A 19,608-nucleotide genomic window follows, 5' to 3' on the forward strand; every position below is an offset into this window, starting at 1 on the left:
CTTCCTTCCTTCCTTCCTTCCTTCCTTCCTTCCTTCCTTCCTTCCTTTTGAGAGAGAGTGCATGAGTAGGAAAGGGGCAGAGACACAGGGAGACAGAGAACGAATCCCAAGCAGGTTCCACACTGCTAGTGCAGAGCCCCATGCAGGGCTTGAACTCACCAACCATGAGAATATGACCTGAGCTGAAATCAAGAGTTGGACACTTAATTGACTGAGCCACTTAGGTGCCCCTACTTTTATTTTTCAAAAGAAAATTAAGCCATGTCACAGACTAGGAGAAAATAATTGCAAATCATATGTGTGATAAAGATTTGTATCCAGGGGCTCTCTCTCTCTCTCTCAAAATAAATAAATAAACTTAAAAAATTAAAAAAAAAATAAAGCTTTGTATCCAAAATATATAAATAACTCTCAAAACTCAGTAATAAGATGAAAAATCCAGGAAAAAAATGAGAAAGGAATCTGAATAAACATTTCACCAAATACATCCACAAATAATAATAAGCACATGAAAACACACTCAACATCAGTAGTCATTAGGGAAATAAAAAATAAAACCAAGAGATACCTCTACACAACCACTAGGATGGCTATAAGACAAAAAAATATATGCTGGCGAGGATGTGAAGCAGGTAATACTGTAAAATGATGCAGCCACTTTGCCAATGTTTAGCAGTTTCTTAAAAAATTAAACACAGACCTACCGCATGACCTAGCAATTCCACTCCTAGGAATCCAACCCAAGAAAAATAAAGACGTATGTCCACACAAAGACACGTATGCAAATGTTCACAGCAGCGTTATTCAGAAGAGTGAAAAGCTGGAAACAATCCAGATGCCCATCAATCAGTGAATGAATAAACAAAATATATATATACCCAATCAAATATTATTCAGCAATATAAAAAGGAAAAACTACTGATATATGCTACAATATGGATGAAACCCCAAAACACTACACTAAATGAAAAAAACCAGTTGCAATTTTGTATGATTGCATTTATGCAAATATCCAGAAGAGGTAAATTACAGAGACAGAAAACAGACCAGGAGTTGTCTAGAACTGGCAGTGGGAAAAGAGATCAGCTGCAGAGAAGCATAAAGGAATTTTTGGAAGTGATAGAAATATTTTAAAACTAGATTATGGTGACAGCTGTTCAACTTACAAATTTATTAAAACTAAAAATTGAAGCGCCAAAAAACTATTTAACTGAAACTCTTAGTGAAGACTAAAATTATACACCAATAAAGATAGTTATGATTCTGCAACAGCATTATAATAAACTTAATGTTAATTATGCCATGATTTAAATGATCCTAAATAGTGTTTCAGGTAACGACACAAAGAAACAATTCAGTACATGAAATACCGAGTAAACTTTGTTACCTTGGCACTAGAGATACGAGGATGTGTAAGACACCATCAAACGTTCTGGACTGCATAGTCTAGTAGAGCACAGTGATGACAGATGATATAGTATGACCTTATACAATAATATTTATAACCTCTTACACCAATGAAACTTTTTTAACTTCGACAATTTTGAGTACCAGTCAATGACCTTTCTCATCAATCCCTTCTGGTACTGGTTCTGATGATATTTTAGATGCCCCTCTTCCCCCTTGCTGTTGACCACTCGTGCATTTTAATTTTTAAGTTTATTTATTTTGAGAGACAGAGCGTGTGCATGGGGGAGGGGCAGAAAAAGAGGGAGAGAGAACCCCAAGCAGACTTTGGCTCCCAGCAGGGAGCCTGAGGTGGGGCTCAATCCTACCAAGTGTGAGATCATGATCTGAGCTGAAATAAGAGTCCAACGTTGATTGAGCCACCCAGGTGCTCCAGCATTCGTGCATTTTAGAAGAACTGATAACACACAGGAACGCCAGGGATGGCAAACACATTCGGTTAAGGAAAATAGTTGCATTCACACACCAAATGACTTATTCTGAGTTCCATATTCGTTGTTTAGTCATTTCGGTTGAAATATCAACATTTCCCTAGTCCCACTCTGTTTCCAATTCTAGTTGTTAGGCAAACTATTTCCTTAGACACTACCTGCTTCTTGAACTGTGTGGTAAGAGTTATTAGTCATGTAAGTAATACTATAATCATCCCAACTTTGAATAAATATGTTAATAAGAAACATACCATTATCCACTGAAGTTATACTGTTATAATAATAGTAATATACTTATAAAGGCCTTACCTCTTTCCATAAGAGATACAAAGTAGCAAGCTTTAAAATTTTTTTACATGATAAATATAAGTCTGTGTAACATATTAACAAATGTAATAATAGTCCACTGAAATTTCCCCTTTAGCTTGGTAACCAATTGCTTGGTTGCAAGTCATTATTCATTAACAGGGTGATGATCAAATTATGGTACACTGATATGAAGGACCACAGTGCCATTAAAAAAATAGCTTTAGAGAATTTTTAATGACTGAAACTATGCTCATGTTCTGTTAGGTGAAAGATACAGCAGGACATACAATTTTACGCACACACACGCACACCCCTCTCAAATACTCTAGTGTCCATACACATGTGTGTGTCAACTGTGGTCTCCAGGGGTAGGGGGATGATAGCATTTATTATTTTTTTTACTTCTGCACTTTCTTTGCATTCCTTATACTGCAATTAAGAAAACAGAATTCAGCAATTTTGCTATTTTTCCTTTGCCTACAGGAAAATAATTTTAACCTAAGTTACAAAATGAGGACTATGAAATAGGACAAGTTCTCAATCGCACATGTGAAATGTCAACGTCAAAGAGAACAATGCTGAGTGAAACTTTAGGAAGTGGCAGAAAATTCAAATAAAATGCTTATCCATTATTCAGTATTTTGAACTTTAAAATTCTCAACCAAAGGTAAGAACATTTTTTTACCATCTCTTGTTCCTAGAGAATGAAGAAACACAATGTAAAATTTAAAACAGTATTTACCAGAACTGAAGCTAGAAATGAAAGACCCAGGGCACCAGAGATGCGGTAAGAGAGTGTGTGATGTCAGAGAGTAATTTAAAAGCAGAGATAGTCAATTCCTTACTTTGTTAGTGTCAAAAATACATAAAGTAATAAATTAAACATTAAGTGATTCTGTTTCAAAAGACTGTTCCAAGATAATGAAAACATTTTCCTGAAGGAACCAGGAAACGTGGTTTATAAATGCAGAATGCTTATGTTACACCTCAGTCATAAAGAGACATGAAAGAAATGTGTTGGTGCTGCTGACTGTGTTACCTTCAGGAGCCACTGCAGAAGGACAAACGTCTTTGAGGAGATCACCTAGTGTGTGCAATTGTCCATCTGCAGCCACAGGACGAAAAAGCTTCTGAATGAAAGGTCGTTCAGTCGTTGTCTATTTGAAAAATGAAAACAGAATTCAAACATTTACATCTTTGTTGCTGTGAATTACAAATTTATAGATCAGAAATTGCAAGCTGCCATCAGATGCCTTCTGATATAGTGTAATCAGAAGCATATGACATCACCAATGTGGTAATATCACCAGAAATGTTTAACACAACCTCAAGTAAATCTAACCGTGAGGAAGCAATTGGACAAATCCAAAATGTTTGACATTCTAAAGATACTGGGCCAAAGGGGCGCCTGGGTGGCTCAGTCTGCTGAGCGTTCAACTTCAGCTCAGGTCATGATCTCGCGGTTTGTGAGTTCCAGACCCATGTAGGGCTCCATGCTGACAGCTCAGAGCCTGGAGCCTGCTTCAGATTCTGTGTTTCCTCCTCTCTCTGCCCCTCCCATGCTCATGCTCTGTCTCTCTCTGTCTCTCAATAATAAATAAACGTTTAAAAAAAAATTTTTAAAAAAGGACAACTGGCTTCAACTCTTCAAATAAGTCAAAGGCAAAACACATCAATACGAAAAGATTAAAAAGGATTGGCAAGATATAACAACTAAGTACAAAAAATAAATCTTGAGTGAATACTGTATCGGAGGGGAAAAATCAGCTATAAAAGACATTTTTGGAATAACTGGGGAAATACAGAATGAACATCAGATAATATTACTGAATTAATGTCAAATTCTTAGATGTGATCATGGTTATAAGGACAATATCCTTTAAGAAATTCATGCTCACATATTCAGGGATAAGGTGCCAAGCCATCTGAAACATATATTCAAATGGTTGAGAGAGAACGAGAGAGAGAGAGAGAGAGAGAGAGAGAGAGCATGCACAAATGTAGGAAAATGTTAACTACTGGTGAATCTACGTGGAGGGTATATGGGCTTAGTTGTTATAGTATTTTAATTTTTATGTATGTTTGAAAATTCTCAAGAAACACACTCATAAAGAGAGAACTGATGGTAGCCAGAGGGATGGGGGGAAAAATGGGTGAAGGGGAGCAGGAGACACAGGCTTCCAGTTATGGAATGAATAAGTCACCAGGATGAAAGGTACGGCATAGGGAATATAGTCAGTGGAACTGAAACAGCATTGTGTAGTGACAGACGGTAGCTATGGCTGTGGTGAGCACAGCATAAAGTATAGACTTGTCTAATCGCTATGCTGTATGCCTGAAATTAATGTAACACTGTGTATCAACTATATATACTTCTATTAAAAAAATTAAAAACAGGGGTGCTAGTGTGGCTTAGTCGGTTGAGCGTCTGACTTCAGCTCCAGTTGTGATCTCATGGTTTGTGGGTCTGAGCCCTGCATCAGGCTCTCTGCTGTCAGCACAGAGCCCGCTTGGCTCTGTCCCCCCTCTCTCTGCCCCTCCTCCACTTACGCTCTCTCTCAAAAATAAAATAAAATCACTTAGTAAAAAAAAAAAAAAAAAAAATTAATAAATCAGAACCCCAAAAAATTTCAAAATAGCAGATAAAGAATATCCTCTGACAACTGTTATTACCACTATGTTATAATTTACTGCTAATAATTTCAATGTATTGCCCACTTTTAAAACTAAGTTTCATTTCTCTCTTTTTTTTTTTTTAATGTTTTATTTATTTCTGAGAGACAGCCTGTGCGAGCGGGGGAGGGGCAGAAAGAGAGAGGGAAGACAGCATCTGAAGTAGGCTCTAGGCTTTGAGCTGTCAGCACAGAGCCCGACGCGGGGTTTGAACCCACAAATGCGAGATCATGACCTGAGCGAAGTCAGATGCTTAACCGACTGGGCCACCAAGGTGCCTGGGTGGTTTCATTTTTCTACACTGCCTCTATAAGGAGCACAACAACGATGAGGAAAGCCTCATCATGACACAGAGTGCAGAGGCCCTGGAATCACCCCATCTGAATAGCACTATCATTTATGTGCTAAGTGGTTCTGCCCCTGGGTTTCTTTGGAACATTGGGACATTTGATATCTCTTAAGTTTGTTATAGAAATGAGTTAAGAATTAGCTAAGCACACAGAGAGACTGAGACACACACAGAATGAATGAATGAATGAATGAATGAATGAATGTTAAAGAGAATAAATACCTCTCCCCTTAACTGTTATTTCATTTTAAGATGGTAAGTTTTTACTTTAAGTTTCCAGGGGTGAAAAATCATAAAAACATACAAGAGAATAACTTTGTAAGTAAATATACTCATATTTACATACAGTGCTTTCTAAAAAAATTACTTCAAATACCTAACCATTAAAGACATTAAACCATTAAAAACCAAGTTTGCTTTTTTATTTTATTTTATTTTATTTTATTTTATTTTATTTTATTTTTTTAACGTTTATTTATTTTTGAGACAGAGAGAGACAGAGCATGAACGGGGGAGGGGCAGAGAGAGAGGGAGACACAGAATTGGAAGCAGGCTCCAGGCTCTGAGCCATCAGCCCAGAGCCCGACGCGGGGCTCGAACTCACGGACCGCGAGATCATGACCTGAGCTGAAGTCAGACGCTTAACCAACTGAGCCACCCAGGTGCCCCTGCTTGTTTTTTAATCACAGAGGTATATCTCAATTTCTTCAACATAATTATTATAAATTTGGTTAAAAAAACATCTGTTTTTAAGTGTGGATATTAAATGAAAATGTATGAAAAAACAGACATGGTATATAGCATGTGAGCTACCTTTCCCAGCTTTATACTGTGTATTTAGTGGATACATAATAAATGTTAACAATTATATTCCAATAACAGTTAAGTATCTGTGGCAATGAAAAAAAACCTCGATAATTGGTAAGAATCTTGATAATTAATATGCACTGACTATAATGCAATTCACTTCACTAATTGAACTCTTTCTGGATTTTTCTAAAAGTATGACTGGTATCCTTCAATTTAGGAAGCACATACATTTCACACAAGATGAAACTGAGAACAATATCATGTAAAATCAAGGATTAACTATGTGAAAATAATAAGGGTTAGGGGAGTTCAAAGAATAAATAGATGAATAGAGGGCTGTAGTAATAATTTAAAATAGCCACTACCCACTTAGGGCTTTCTATCTTCCAGGCGATGGAGAGGCTTTTAAGACTTTTTAGCAAAGGAAGTGACGTGACGAAAGAGGCTTTTTCTCAAGACTAATGGAAAGCAGCACTGTGTACGGTGACTTGGAAGAGGGGTGAGAGGCTGTCTGAATAACACGAGCCTATGTGATGACAACTGGGGCTGGGTCAGGACGATACCCTCAATTAATAAAAATAAAGTTAAAATGTATCATCCACAGTCTGATCTGAAAATACTAAGATTTTCAGCAAAGTCAAAAAACATTTTCAGGATTCATTCACCCCCTACTTGGTGACCTAATTGTGAAGTGGTTAGCTATAATAATACATATTATAACAACCTGAAAACAATATACTTTTTAAAAGGCCCCAAGGGGGCTTAGCGAGATATTAAAAAACAGGAAGTGTTCTCCACTCCTATTCCTAGGGAAATGGGCTTCTCTTACCTCTTCTCTTACCTCTCCTCTTCCTACTCTCTCAAATCTGAGCAGTTATAATAAAGGTATGACTTCAACAACCTTTATAATGGTGTTTTTTGCTTGGTGGAGGGGTGGGGGATGGGGAAGGCCTTGTACTATTACCATACTCTAAGTAAATTCTGTAGAACAGCAACTAAGAAAACTCTCATCAAAGTAAAGTGATATTTCTCACGTAACAAAAACCTTACTTTAAAAGAACAATTCCCCAAAATACCTCAATCAAAAAATCTAATAAATATCTTCTGTTTAATATTCATTAGACTGCCTTTATATTGTTATTCTTTAAAATCTAGTATTCTAAAAAAGAACAGTTAAGTGAGTAAGCTACAACAAAGATCATGAAAACGACTTGATTTCAGGAGTTACTGTCCCTTAAAACAAAAGCTCCTCACAGAAAGCTCATGCATTCAAGTACAATACAAAGGTTCTGAAGGACAATCAGCATGCAGGGCAGATTCATGCAAATTTCTTAGCAGATCTCATTAAACCTAAGTTGAAGTTCAGCAGAGAAGACTAAATTATGCTAGAGTATTTAAAAGCTATCTTCTTTCTGAATACACACAGAATTTTAAAAATACAAAAAACTCCACAAACATGAATTCTGCAAACTTTGATTTAGTATACATAAAACTGGATGATGCTAACGATATCCACATTACCTGAATCTTAGCCTCACAAGAAAGCCACTACAACAGGAATATAATACAATGCTTACTTAATCTAGCCATTTATTTATAAATATGCAAACTACTTCAGTGACTTCCAAGAAGCAGTATTGTTTGTTCTCTTGTAAGAAATAATATGACTTTATAAAGTCACCTTTGAAACTTCCCTTATTCCTTCAAAAAATGTGTATGTTACTCATTTCTTAAATACACCAAAGAGAATATAAAATTGGGCTGCTACTGGCTGGCTGCTCCCCATCTTTCCCCTACTCATAAATGAAATAATAACTTTTCCTGTACAGGAAAAGTTATGCGGCTGATTTACCGTGGAGATATACTGAAGAGAAGCACAGGAATCAAATTTACATCCAAGAAATAAGATATAGAGAAAAGCTTTATTTCCAACACAGCCAAACAGGTTAACCAGACAGGTTAATGTTAAAGTTGATAAAACAAGAAATGGTGACTTATTATGTGAGGCTGAATGACCAGACAATGTATAGACTTAGGAGTAAGAGGCACAACAGATAATATCGCTAAGACCAAGTTATTTTGAGTGTTATGGCTTACATAAAGTACATACTGCAGCAAACATGCAAGGCAGTTGTTGAAGAGCACAGGCTTTGCAGCCAGAAAGAACTGGCTCTAAGTCCAGGTTCTGTCATTTATTATAGGTCCATGGGCACGGTTACCTGACTTCCTTGACCCTCAGTTTCCTCAACTGTAAAACAGGAATAATTACACACACACACACACACACACACACACACACACACACACACACACGTATAAACAGAGATAATATCTACACTGAAGAGTTTTTGAAATAATAAAATATAAGCACAGCACAGTCACAGTACATAGGACCACCTAAACACGCATCCTAAGACATACACTGCCACCATGATCAACACTTTAAGCTTAATCCCAATTTAGCAGACTTAAAGTTTATTCAATCTTATATTCTCTTAAATTCACCTGTCTGGATGCTAAGTCATGAAATTCATAATCATGAAATTCAGTTTAAAGGAAATATTGATACAGGAGACCTCATAAAAAATTTTTGCTCAGTAAAAGATAGTATGAAGAATATGAAAATGTTGACAAACCACAGACTGGGAGAGATTATCTGTAACCACATATCCAATAAAGGTCTTAATCTAGATATATGAAGAACTCTAAAATATTTTATTTAAAATTTTTTAAATGTTTGTTTTTTGAGAGAGAGAGAGAGACAGAGCACGAGTGGGGGAGGGGCAGAGAGAGAGGGAGACATAGAATCCCATGCAGGCTCTGAACTGTTGTGAGATCATGACCTGATCCAAAGTCAGAGGCTCAACCGACTGAGCCACACAGGTGCCCCGAGAACGCTAAAATATTTTAAAAGGACATTTAACCAAGGAGGATATACAGATGGAAAAAAACAAAAAAACAAACAAACAACAACAAAAAAAACCCACTCACACACGGAAAAACTTTTTTAAGTTTTTCTTACTTTTTTTTTTTAAATGTTTATTCATTCTGAGAGAGAGTAGGAGAAGCAGAGAGAAAGGGATAGAGAGAGAATCCCAAGCAGGCTCGGCACTGTCAGCACAGAGCCCAATGTGGGCTTGAACTCACAAACTGCGAGATCATAACCTGAGCTGAAACCAGACGCTTAACTGACTTGAGCCACCCAAGCACGCCACAAATGGAAATGTCTGACACGTCATTAGCCATTAAGGAAATGCAAATTGCAATCCGCAATGCAGTATTACCACACACCTACCAGAATGTCTAAAATAAAATGTTGGCAAGCATGTGAAGAAACTAGATCACTCATACACTGTTGGTGAAAATGTAAAATGGCAAAGGCCCTTCTGAACAACAGTACGGTAGTTTCTTACAAAACTAAACATGTATCTACCATATGACCCAGCAGCTCTACACCTGAATATCCCCAGAGAAATGCAAACTTACATTCTCCAAAAGCTTGTACATAAATGTTCACAGCAGCTTTACTTGTAATACCCAAACTAGAAACAATCACAGTGTCATTCAACAGGTGAATGGTTAAACTATCTGTGGTATATCTATACCATAGAATTCTACTCAGCAATCATCATCATCATCATCATCATCATCCCTATTAATATATGCAACGACTCGTATGGAACTCAAGGGAGTTATGTTACACAGAAAAAGCCAATCTCAATCATATATACTGTATGATTCCATTTACATAACATTAATAAAATGATAAAATTGTAGAAATGGAGAACAGATCAGTGGTTGTCAGAGGTTAGGGAGAGGAAGAAGCGAGGTAGGTGGCTGTGGCTATAAGAGGGTAGGTAACCCAAGAAATGCTTATGTTGGAACAAAACTAAGAAATGTGAATAAGGCCTGGGGGTTGTATTGATGTCCATTTCCTGGATATGATATCATACCATGGTTATACAAGATGTCAAGAATGGAGGAAACTGAGTGAGGGGTATAAAGATCTTTCAGTATTATTTCTTAAACCTGCACATGAAAATTATACATGTGAAATTGATGTAAAGCATTTAGAACAATGCCTAACACATAGTAAACGGTCAGTAAGTGCCATTAATGTTCTCATTAAATGTGACTTGACACTCCATAGAAATTTGTTGAATACGAATATGTATTTTGTATTGAGTCATAATACAAAACATGCAGGATTATAAGAAGATACACTAATCTTATAGTTACCCTGTCACTACATAGCATTAGTGATGATTTTATTGTTTTGGTCATATATATTGTATCAACATATAATATGAATTAGAAGCATTGGTTTTGTCAAAAATGGCAATTTACAGCTAGAAGGGCAAGTCAAACCATGGAGCCAACCAATGACCATAAAGAGGAGGGAAAATCCCATCAGATAGTAAAAGGAGATTCTATTCACTCAAAGTGAGATTAAAAATCATGAAAGAGAAAAACAAAAATTCAGCAAGGATACAACCTCAACAATGCCCAGCAGATGCATGATTCACTAGGTTGTGAACCTTACAAATGGCCTTAATTAAAAGGCAGAAAGGAGGGGAGGAGTGTAGGATTGGGGGTCTCCTACTAAAACAGCCAGCAGAAGAACTTGATGAGGATAAGGGCCCTGGTTGTTAAAAAAGCTTGGACAGAATCATCCAAGTAGTAGTATCCATGTTCAGGGTCTCCAACCACTGACTTGAATCACTGTCAACTGATCATTTGCTATATTGAGTCTTAGATGGGCATTCTATTCCCCTTGGCTGGTTGGGTTAAAGAAACAAATATTTTCTTGATACTATATATATGTTGCATATTCCTAGGTGTAGCAACAATTTCTGATATCATCAGCAACTTTGTGTGTATACTTTGCTTATAAATCATCTGAAATAGGATGACTCACTACATGTATAAGTACAATTTATTTGATTTACAAGAGTTCTATAAGTATAGCAAAGGATTTCTTTTGTTAGATTTGTAGGTATTTTTTTTAAATCGGCTATACTGAACTATAACTGAAATTAGCAATTTGTTGATTAATAAAGAATGTAATTTGATTTGTTTCATTAACTGTATAAGTAGCACTGTCTTTTAGAAGAACTGAATCTAGAAAAGGGATGAATTAAACAAATACCAAGAAGTAAAAAAGATTGCTCTCATTTATATACAAAAATTACTTATGTAATATACTTTCATTTGTATATATGTACTAACCAGCATAAATTATACTGAAAAGCATTACAAAAACTAGATTTTACTATTTACAACTCTAATATAACACAAATTAACTGTAAATATGCCATGCATGCACAAAGTGCCTCCAATATCAAAAACCTCACCAACAAAATCAGTGAACTTTCATTTGACAATTTTAAAATATGAACTAAATTTAATATTTTGAAGAGCTTTACATAACAAGTAGCAAAAGTTTCATTGTACCAAAATGGTGACAATGATGAAGACCAATACAACTTTTTTTTTACAGATCCTTAGGTAAAAAAGCAAAACAAAACAAATCCACAATATAATTAATTTTATAGAATCATGTAGTCACTGATACTCCATTAACAGCAGTGACAGGCATTACAAAGATACAAAGATGAATACATTGCAACAAAGAATACTGTACTTAATTCCTGCCAAGTTTATTTTTCTTTTAGTTTTCTTAATGTTTATTTACTTTTGAGAGAGAGAGACAGACAGAACATGAGTGGGGGAGGGACAGAGAGAGAGGGAGACATAGAACTGAAGGAGGCTCCAGGCTCAAACTCACAAACCGTGGGATCATGACCTGAGCTGAAGTTGGACGCCCAACCAACTAGGCACTCCGTGCCTATGTTCAAAAAAAAAAAAAAAAAAAAAGAAGAATGCTTATAACAAAAACATGTGTATGGTGACAACAAAAACTACTTAACAAATGTGCAGCTTGAACAGAATTATTCCAATAGCAGTACCCACATATAGGACCTCTGACTAACAACCAGAGGGTCAGGGTAATTTACCCCAGAAATCTTCGCTCATTAAACATTTACTGAGCATTTACTACAGCATCGCTGTTGGTAGAAACAAAATGTTTAAAGTACACATAAATAATAGTAACATGGTGTTAAGTAAGCGATAACAGAAATATGTACAAAGTGTTGTGGAGAGAAAATTTAAAAGCATGAACACAAAATTTAACTCTGCACTTTTTGGGCAGCTAGAGCAAAAACAAAAATAAAACCAAAAAAGCTGTAAGTGGTTACATGATTTCATCTCCTAAGATTGGAAGATACATCAGTAGGTACAAAGTAAAATATGCTAAATGTGGTAGAATGTAATATATGAAAACAGGAGAGTTTCAAAAGAGGATGAAAACAACAGAGGGAATAGAGAAGATCTTGAAGCTTCCAACTTGAAATACGTAGCTTTTTAAATAGAGAAAGAGATAAAGCCATTTCAGGCAGAGTCCAGGACCAATCTTTTCTTTCCTATGTCCCCTGCTCACTAACGGGTGCAGAGTGCAGCTGCAGCATGATGATACCTGTGAGAAATGAGTGAATGGGGGGAGACAAAAGTGGGGTAAGAGCTTAGCATACAGAGCCTGGAAATGTCAAATGTAGTGAAATTAACAAAGGCTTGGTGGAATCCCAGCTCACAACATGACTGACTGTGTGCCTAGAGCAAATTACATCAATCTTCAGGAGCCTGTTTCTGAATTTGAAAAATGGTAACAAATATATAGCTTTGAATTACTGCTGTGATAATGAAATAAGATGAGATACATAAAACATCTACTGCAGCAGGTGCTTAACAAGGGTTGGTTTTCATTCCTCTCTTTTAAACCACTGTTAACTGTGGAACCAAAAAAAAAAAAAAAAAAGGGTAACATTAGTCTTCACAGAATCAATAAGAGAGAGAATGAAAAATAATTGGTATTCAAGCATCAGTTCCCTTTGAAGTCTTATTAGAATAAATATGTGGCAGAAAGAAAAAGCAAACAGGGGTTTGCACAGGATATGCTGCCAGATATTACCAACAATGACACATTATGATATGTGCTTCAAACTGTGACATGCATATTTGGCCCAAGATATATTCATGCATGTCAAATTTTGTATCACAAGCTTTACAAAAGAAGCCTCATATTAAAATTAGCTTAAGAATATACACATTTATAATACTTCATTAAGTGAAAGAACGGACTATTTTCAAATGAATGCTTTCGGACCTTTACAGTAAACAGTCCTTTTGGTGGTGGGAACAGGGAGGGCGGCTACTGGGGGTTGGGGAGGAAGGGAGTCTGTGCCACTGAATCAGACTACTTTTATCCTTTATGTGGGGAAATAGAAGACTTGAAAATAAGCACTTTCTGTAGTTATGCTACCAGAGTCTGAAGTCCACTTTTAATATTCCCAACAACACTAAAAAATAATAATTAGCATTTGAAAAGCTGTCATTATTATAGTCAGGGACACTTCATCCTCAAAGCAGTAGTATCTTAATTGAGACTATGATTAAATGAAAGCACTCATCAGAAGTACATCCACACATCTGGTTTGAAGTCTGTGTTTTGTGTTATTTAAATTGTTATATTTATTATAATTCTGTCTACACAATGCCAAATATACTTTGTCACATAAATGGTTAAGGCGAAATTTCTTCAAATACAAGCAACAGTTTGTGTCTTCCTCGTATGCGTTCACTGAATAAAATGTGTTAAAGGGAAGCACTACCTCCCTTACTCAAGACTGAGATCAATTTAATGCTACTTATGAGCCGATCTATAAAACAAGTTATGGCTTTTAATTTTTTTATATGAAATTATCAGTAGAGTGACCGAATGAGAAGCTGCCTACAAAAGTGCTAGGATTGATGTTTTTAGTAATAATTATCTTACTTCTTCTAAGATTTCTTCCAAAAGATTTCAAAACCATACCAAGGGAATCATGGTTTAAATTTCATTATCTATAAGAGCTTTAAAATATCTTTGTGAATTTTACGCAAAGCCACACTAAAAAGGTGCGTACAAGAGTGACACAATTAATAGACTTTTCTACTGAAGAAAAAAAGAGCACTTTTGTATGCAGACTATTTCTTCTTTATGAGATACTTCAGTAAAATAATTAAGTGCAGCTTTTAATTTGTATAAAGAAATCAAAGTAGCAAGAAAAAAATCTGAGTCAAAGAGGTTGTACTGACCACAGAACTGAAATTCTGTTCTCTTGATGCTCAGTCAAGTGTCTCATCCACTAGAAAAGGGCTTCTCACTCTGGGCCGGGAACTAGTGAAGCTCTACAAAGACCCTCAGCCCTGTGAGCATGGTCTGTGGGTTTACAGTGACTGCTAAATAAAGTGGATAATGTAGGAATGTGGGTAATGTTAGGTTTCTGAACACAATTTAAAAAATTCATCTCACTGAAGTATCATCAAAAGTAGATTTCGTAGGGGTGCCTGGCTGGCTTAGTCTGTAGAGCATGTGACTCCTGATGGGAGGGGGGGGGAGGGGGCTGTGAGTTTGAGCTCCATGCTGGTTTTCTGTAAAAAAAAAAAAAAAAAAAAAAAAAAAAAAGAGGGGCGCCTGGGTGGCTCAGTCGCTTAAGCGTCTGACTTCAGCTCAGGTCATGATCTCGCGGTCTGTGAGTTTGAGCCCCGCGTCAGGCTCTGTGCTGATAGCTCAGAGCCTGCAGTCTACTTCAGATTCTGTGTCTCCCTCTCTCTCTGATCCTCCCCCGTTCATGCTCTGTCTCTCCTGTCTCAAAAATAAATAAACGTTAAAAAAAATTAAAAAAAAAAAAAGAAAGAAAAAGCAGATTCCATAATTCTGGTGATTTTTCTTTTTGGAAGCAGCAAATGAAAACAAGTGACAAATATTTCACTGATCTCACTGCTGAAGTAATCTGGTGATTAAGAAATTTAAAAAACCCACCACTTGAGTACTCTGAAGAATAAATGAAAAAAAAAAAGGCAATGTAGTAAAACTATAAAACTCGTAGAAGAAAACACAGGAGGAAATCTTTATGGCCTTGAATTAGGTAATGGCTTCTCAGATGTACAACCCGACAGCACAAACAACCAAAGAAAAAATAAGCTGGACTTCATCAAAATTCAAAACCGCTGTACTTCAAAGATACCATCAAGAAAATGAAAAGAAAACCCACAGTGCGGTAGAAAATATTTGCAAATCATGTATCTGATAAAGGATTCATAACCAGAATATATAAAGGAACTCTTATAATCAACAACAAAAAGACAACCAAATTTAAAAATGAGCAAAGAAATTGAAGATGTTTCTCCTAAAATGCTATACACATGGCCACTAAGCACATGAAAAGATGTTTAACATCATTAGTAATTACGGAAGTGTGAATCAAAACCAAAAATATATACCCCCTTTATACCCATTAAGGCAGCTATAATTAAAATGTTAGAAAATAACAAATATTGGCAAGGATGTGGCCAAATGGGAACCGTCAAACGTTGCTGATGAGAATGTAAAATGGTACAGATGCGTTGGAAAGCAGTCCAGCAGTTCCTCAAAAGATTAAACACAGAATTACCACATAACCCAGCAATTCTATTCCTAAGCATCTACCCAAGAAAAATGAAAATATATGTCCACGCTAAAATTTGTATGTTAATGTGCATAGCAGCAGTTATTCATAATAGCTAAAAGGTAGAAACAATCTAAATGTCCATCAATTGGTGAATAAACAAAATATAGTATTTCCATGGAATGGAACATTAGTTGGCCATAAACAAATGAACTGAAGTATTCTACAACACTGATGAAACATGGAAACATAATGCAAGTAAAAGAAGCCTGACACAAAAAGCCATGTTATAAGATTCTATTCTGAAAATGTTCAGAACAGACAGAAAGTAGATTAGTGGTTACCATGGGCTGGAGAAAAGGGAAAATGAGGAGTGATGCTTTTTGGAGTGAAAATGATCTGGAATTATATAGAAGTGACAGTTGCACCAACTCTCTGAATAGTCTAAAAATAATTTTTTTTATTTTTTAGAATATTCTAATAAAAATTTTTAAAATTTTTTAACTTTTTAAATTTATTTTTGAGAGACAGAGAAACAGAGCATGAGCAGGGGAGGGGCAGAGAGAGAGGGAGACACAGAATCTGAAGCAGGCTCCAGGCTCTGAGCTGTCAGCACAGAGCCCGATGTGGGGCTTGAACTCATGAACCTGAGATCATGACTTGAGCTGAAGTTGGATGCTTAACCGACTGAGCCACCCCAGGCACTCTCAAAAGGATTTTTTATACTAACAGCCATTCAATTTCTGTTGATGGCCATTAGAAGAACAAAGTTACATAAACTATAAAGATCTTTGTACCAGCAAACTTGGATGACCCAATAGATACTGCCATTTTTATTTAAAAAAAAATTTTTTTTTAACGTTTATTTATTTTTGAGACAGAGAGAGACAGAGCATGAACAGGGGAGGGGCAAAGAGAGAGGGAGACACAGAATCCAAAGTAGGCTCCAGGCTCTGAGCTGTCAGCACAGAGCCTGATGCAGGGCTCGAACCCACAAATGTAAGAGCATGACCTGAGCTGAAATTGACTCAACCAACTGAGCCACCCAGACACCCCTAAACTTTTTTTAAAGGAGGTCAAAAGCCCCCAAAGAGTAAGTATTAGATTCCTGCTCTAATTAAAAAAAAAAAAAAAAAAAATCACTGGGGCTCCTGGGTGGCTCAGTCAGTTAAGCATCCAACTCTTGATTTTGGCTTAGGTCATGATCTCACAGGTTCGTGGGTTCAAGTACCACACTGGGCTCCGCACTGTTAGGATTCTCTCTCTCCCTCTCTCTCTCTCTCTGCCCCTCCCCTGCTCATTCTCCACAACCCCCCTCAATAAATAAACTTTAAAAAATTACAGGTTTTTCTTTAGAAAGTTGTATAGCATAATGGCAATTTTAAAGCTGTCTGTAGAAAATTCAATAACTTTACCTTAAATGTTCACCAAAACTCATTTCAAATTCATGCTCTGATACTTAAAGCCAAACGGTTCTGAAATTTAAAAATGCTGTTAAAAGGGGTAGGCTTACTAAAATAGACAAAGAATTTAATAATAAGGGGTTATATAAAATAGAAGTTGTCACCAAATACAGTGTCTAGATCATAAAAAATGTCATTATTGATAAGCGGCTACCGAGACTGTGGACTCATTATGTCTACCGTTTCTGAGCTTTCTCACAAACCTCTCTACCAGTCACGGTAGCAAAGGAGCTGCTCACCTTCCTACTCCCTTACTAGCTTGGAACCTCTGGTTCCCACCCACATTACTGTCACCTGACTGGGGAGGAGGGACTCCGTAGCAAGGAGGGATTCTTCCTGTTGCAGATTCTTGGCTTTGAATCCAGAATGGTAAAGGAACACCACCATAAACACAAGTTAGGGTCTAGAGTACTGGTGTCTTAGTTCAGTCTCATGATTTACACGGCCTTTCCTAAGAATTTTATTATTTATAATACAAGCCCCTATCTTCCCAAAAATATGAAATTTGGGGAATACAATACCTGAATAGAGAATGGTCTATAGAATCCAAAGAAGGCTGTATGTATCCCAACAGTATTTTATTTCAAGCTAGCAATAATCCAATACCACCAATTCAGCAAGTCAAATTACAGGGTTTTTTTTCCACAATGGAAGTTTTAAAACAGAATAAACATTTTGTTATTGAGTACACTGAAATGGTGATTTTTAAATAGGGGACTAAGAGGATCATATACATCAAAGATTAATTCCTGCATAATTCAGGTGAGTTTATCTAACTGAGAAATGGAGGTAAGGAGAGGCAAGAAGCAGTCAGCTTCAAAGAATTCACTAGCAAAAGCATCAGGATGCACTGTGGCTAACAGCAACAATCACTGTACTTACTCTGAAGCCCTCTTAGGAACCAGGCCTTAAAAAATGATAAACTTGGTTGGCCTCATGAATAGGTATCAGCCAAACTACAAAATGAGTCAGAGTGTGGATCCCAACTTAAAATACAGTGCTTAATTTAAGTAATATTTTTACTCTTCCAAAAGCAGCATCATTGGTCCCCAGAATTAATTCTAATTAAAGGAAACCTTCCTTATTGCACAGTATAGGATTTCAATAATATTTAATGTGGGCATTGTTAAAATACTCCAAAGTAATAAAACTATTCACTTATGTATGATACGGCTTAAGAAGTCACAGAAGTCTAAATTTATTTAAATTTTATAATGATAACGTGTTAGGGGGAAAGGCAAATTTGTTAGTTCTACTTCATTAAGGATTCCTCAAGCAACGTAAAAACCAAGTTCAAGTTACACTTTGATGTGAATATCCTTTTGAAAGCTACTCTACCCTGTTTTATATGAAGCATCTGTAGCTAAAATGAACACCTAGTGAAGAGTATGGATGCTGCATTACATAAGCAGACGTCAGAAATGTCCCAAGCTGATTCTAAGTTGCTTTAAACATGTATACAGAGTCAGAAATTAGCTATGGCTTACTTCTAAGAAGTAACAGATAATTACCCTCATCATGATGAAAAGGATTTTCAATGTAAGCTAATAGAGGTATTTTTCCTATAGCAAAGCTCTGCTTTTAAAAATAAACTTCAAAACTTTAATTAAAATAGGAAATGCTTTACTACATAGTAAAAACACTTCTCAGTTTAGTGAGGCAGAGAAAGGAAGGACTCTGAAAGGAGGAAAAGTAAGGACAGGACATAGAGATGAAGTAAAAGAAAAAGGAGGAAAAGAAAAGAGACAGGAAGAGTGAAAGGACAGAAAGACCTATATATGTTATGTTATGTTATGTTATGTTATGTTATGTTATATTATATTATATGAAATATATTATTTCTCACTTGAAACTAGCAGGAGAGGGGCGCCTGGGTGGCGCAGTCGGTTAAGTGTCCGACTTCAGCCAGGTCACGATCTCGCGGTCCGTGAGTTCGAGCCCCGCGTCAGGCTCTGGGCTGATGGCTCGGAGCCTGGAGCCTGTTTCCGATTCTGTGTCTCCCTCTCTCTCTGCCCCTCCCCCCGTTCATGCTCTGTCTCTCTCTGTCCCAAAAATAAATAAAAAAAAAAACGTTGAAAAAAAAATTAAAAAAAAAAAAAAAAAAAAGAAACTAGCAGGAGAAATTCTTTCCTTTTATATACATGAAATAACTCATGTTCCTTTTACCTATGCTTTGAAAAATCTAGACAAATAAAATGTTAAGAATCTTACTACACTGGATTGCTGAGTCCAGTTTTGAAAGCATGCTATTTCTTAAAATACATTAATTGTCTACAGTGCAAATGTAATTTCCATTTACAACGATGTTTTAAAGACAAGTTTAATATGGTGTAAAACATGGTTAAATTAAACTCAATAGTAAGTAACACACATCAGTTTGACTCTTCAACGTTTTGTTCATATTAACTTAGCCACGTATCTCATACACAAATCACTCATTAGTGAATTCAATAATCAAGTGAAATCCTCAGAGTACTAATTCATTATCATTTCACAGCTAGTACAATTTTTATAAATTTACATTAGGTATAAAATTGTGTCACAATGTATGTATGTGG

General features: G+C 36.2%; 1 protein-coding gene across 2 annotated transcripts in view; it reads right to left on the reverse strand.

Annotated features, from left to right (window-relative positions):
* Positions 1-19,608, reverse strand: part of ATG5 (autophagy related 5) — a 128,893-nt gene that overhangs the window by 15,431 nt on the left and 93,854 nt on the right. For both annotated transcript variants that reach the window (XM_049654086.1, XM_049654087.1), the window contains one exon: positions 3,247-3,364. In XM_049654086.1, the coding sequence (XP_049510043.1) occupies positions 3,247-3,364 (118 nt within the window). The remainder of the gene's footprint in view (positions 1-3,246; positions 3,365-19,608) is intronic.

The sequence above is a fragment of the Panthera uncia genome, assembly GCF_023721935.1.
Source record: "Panthera uncia isolate 11264 chromosome B2 unlocalized genomic scaffold, Puncia_PCG_1.0 HiC_scaffold_24, whole genome shotgun sequence".
NCBI lineage: Eukaryota > Metazoa > Chordata > Mammalia > Carnivora > Felidae > Panthera > Panthera uncia.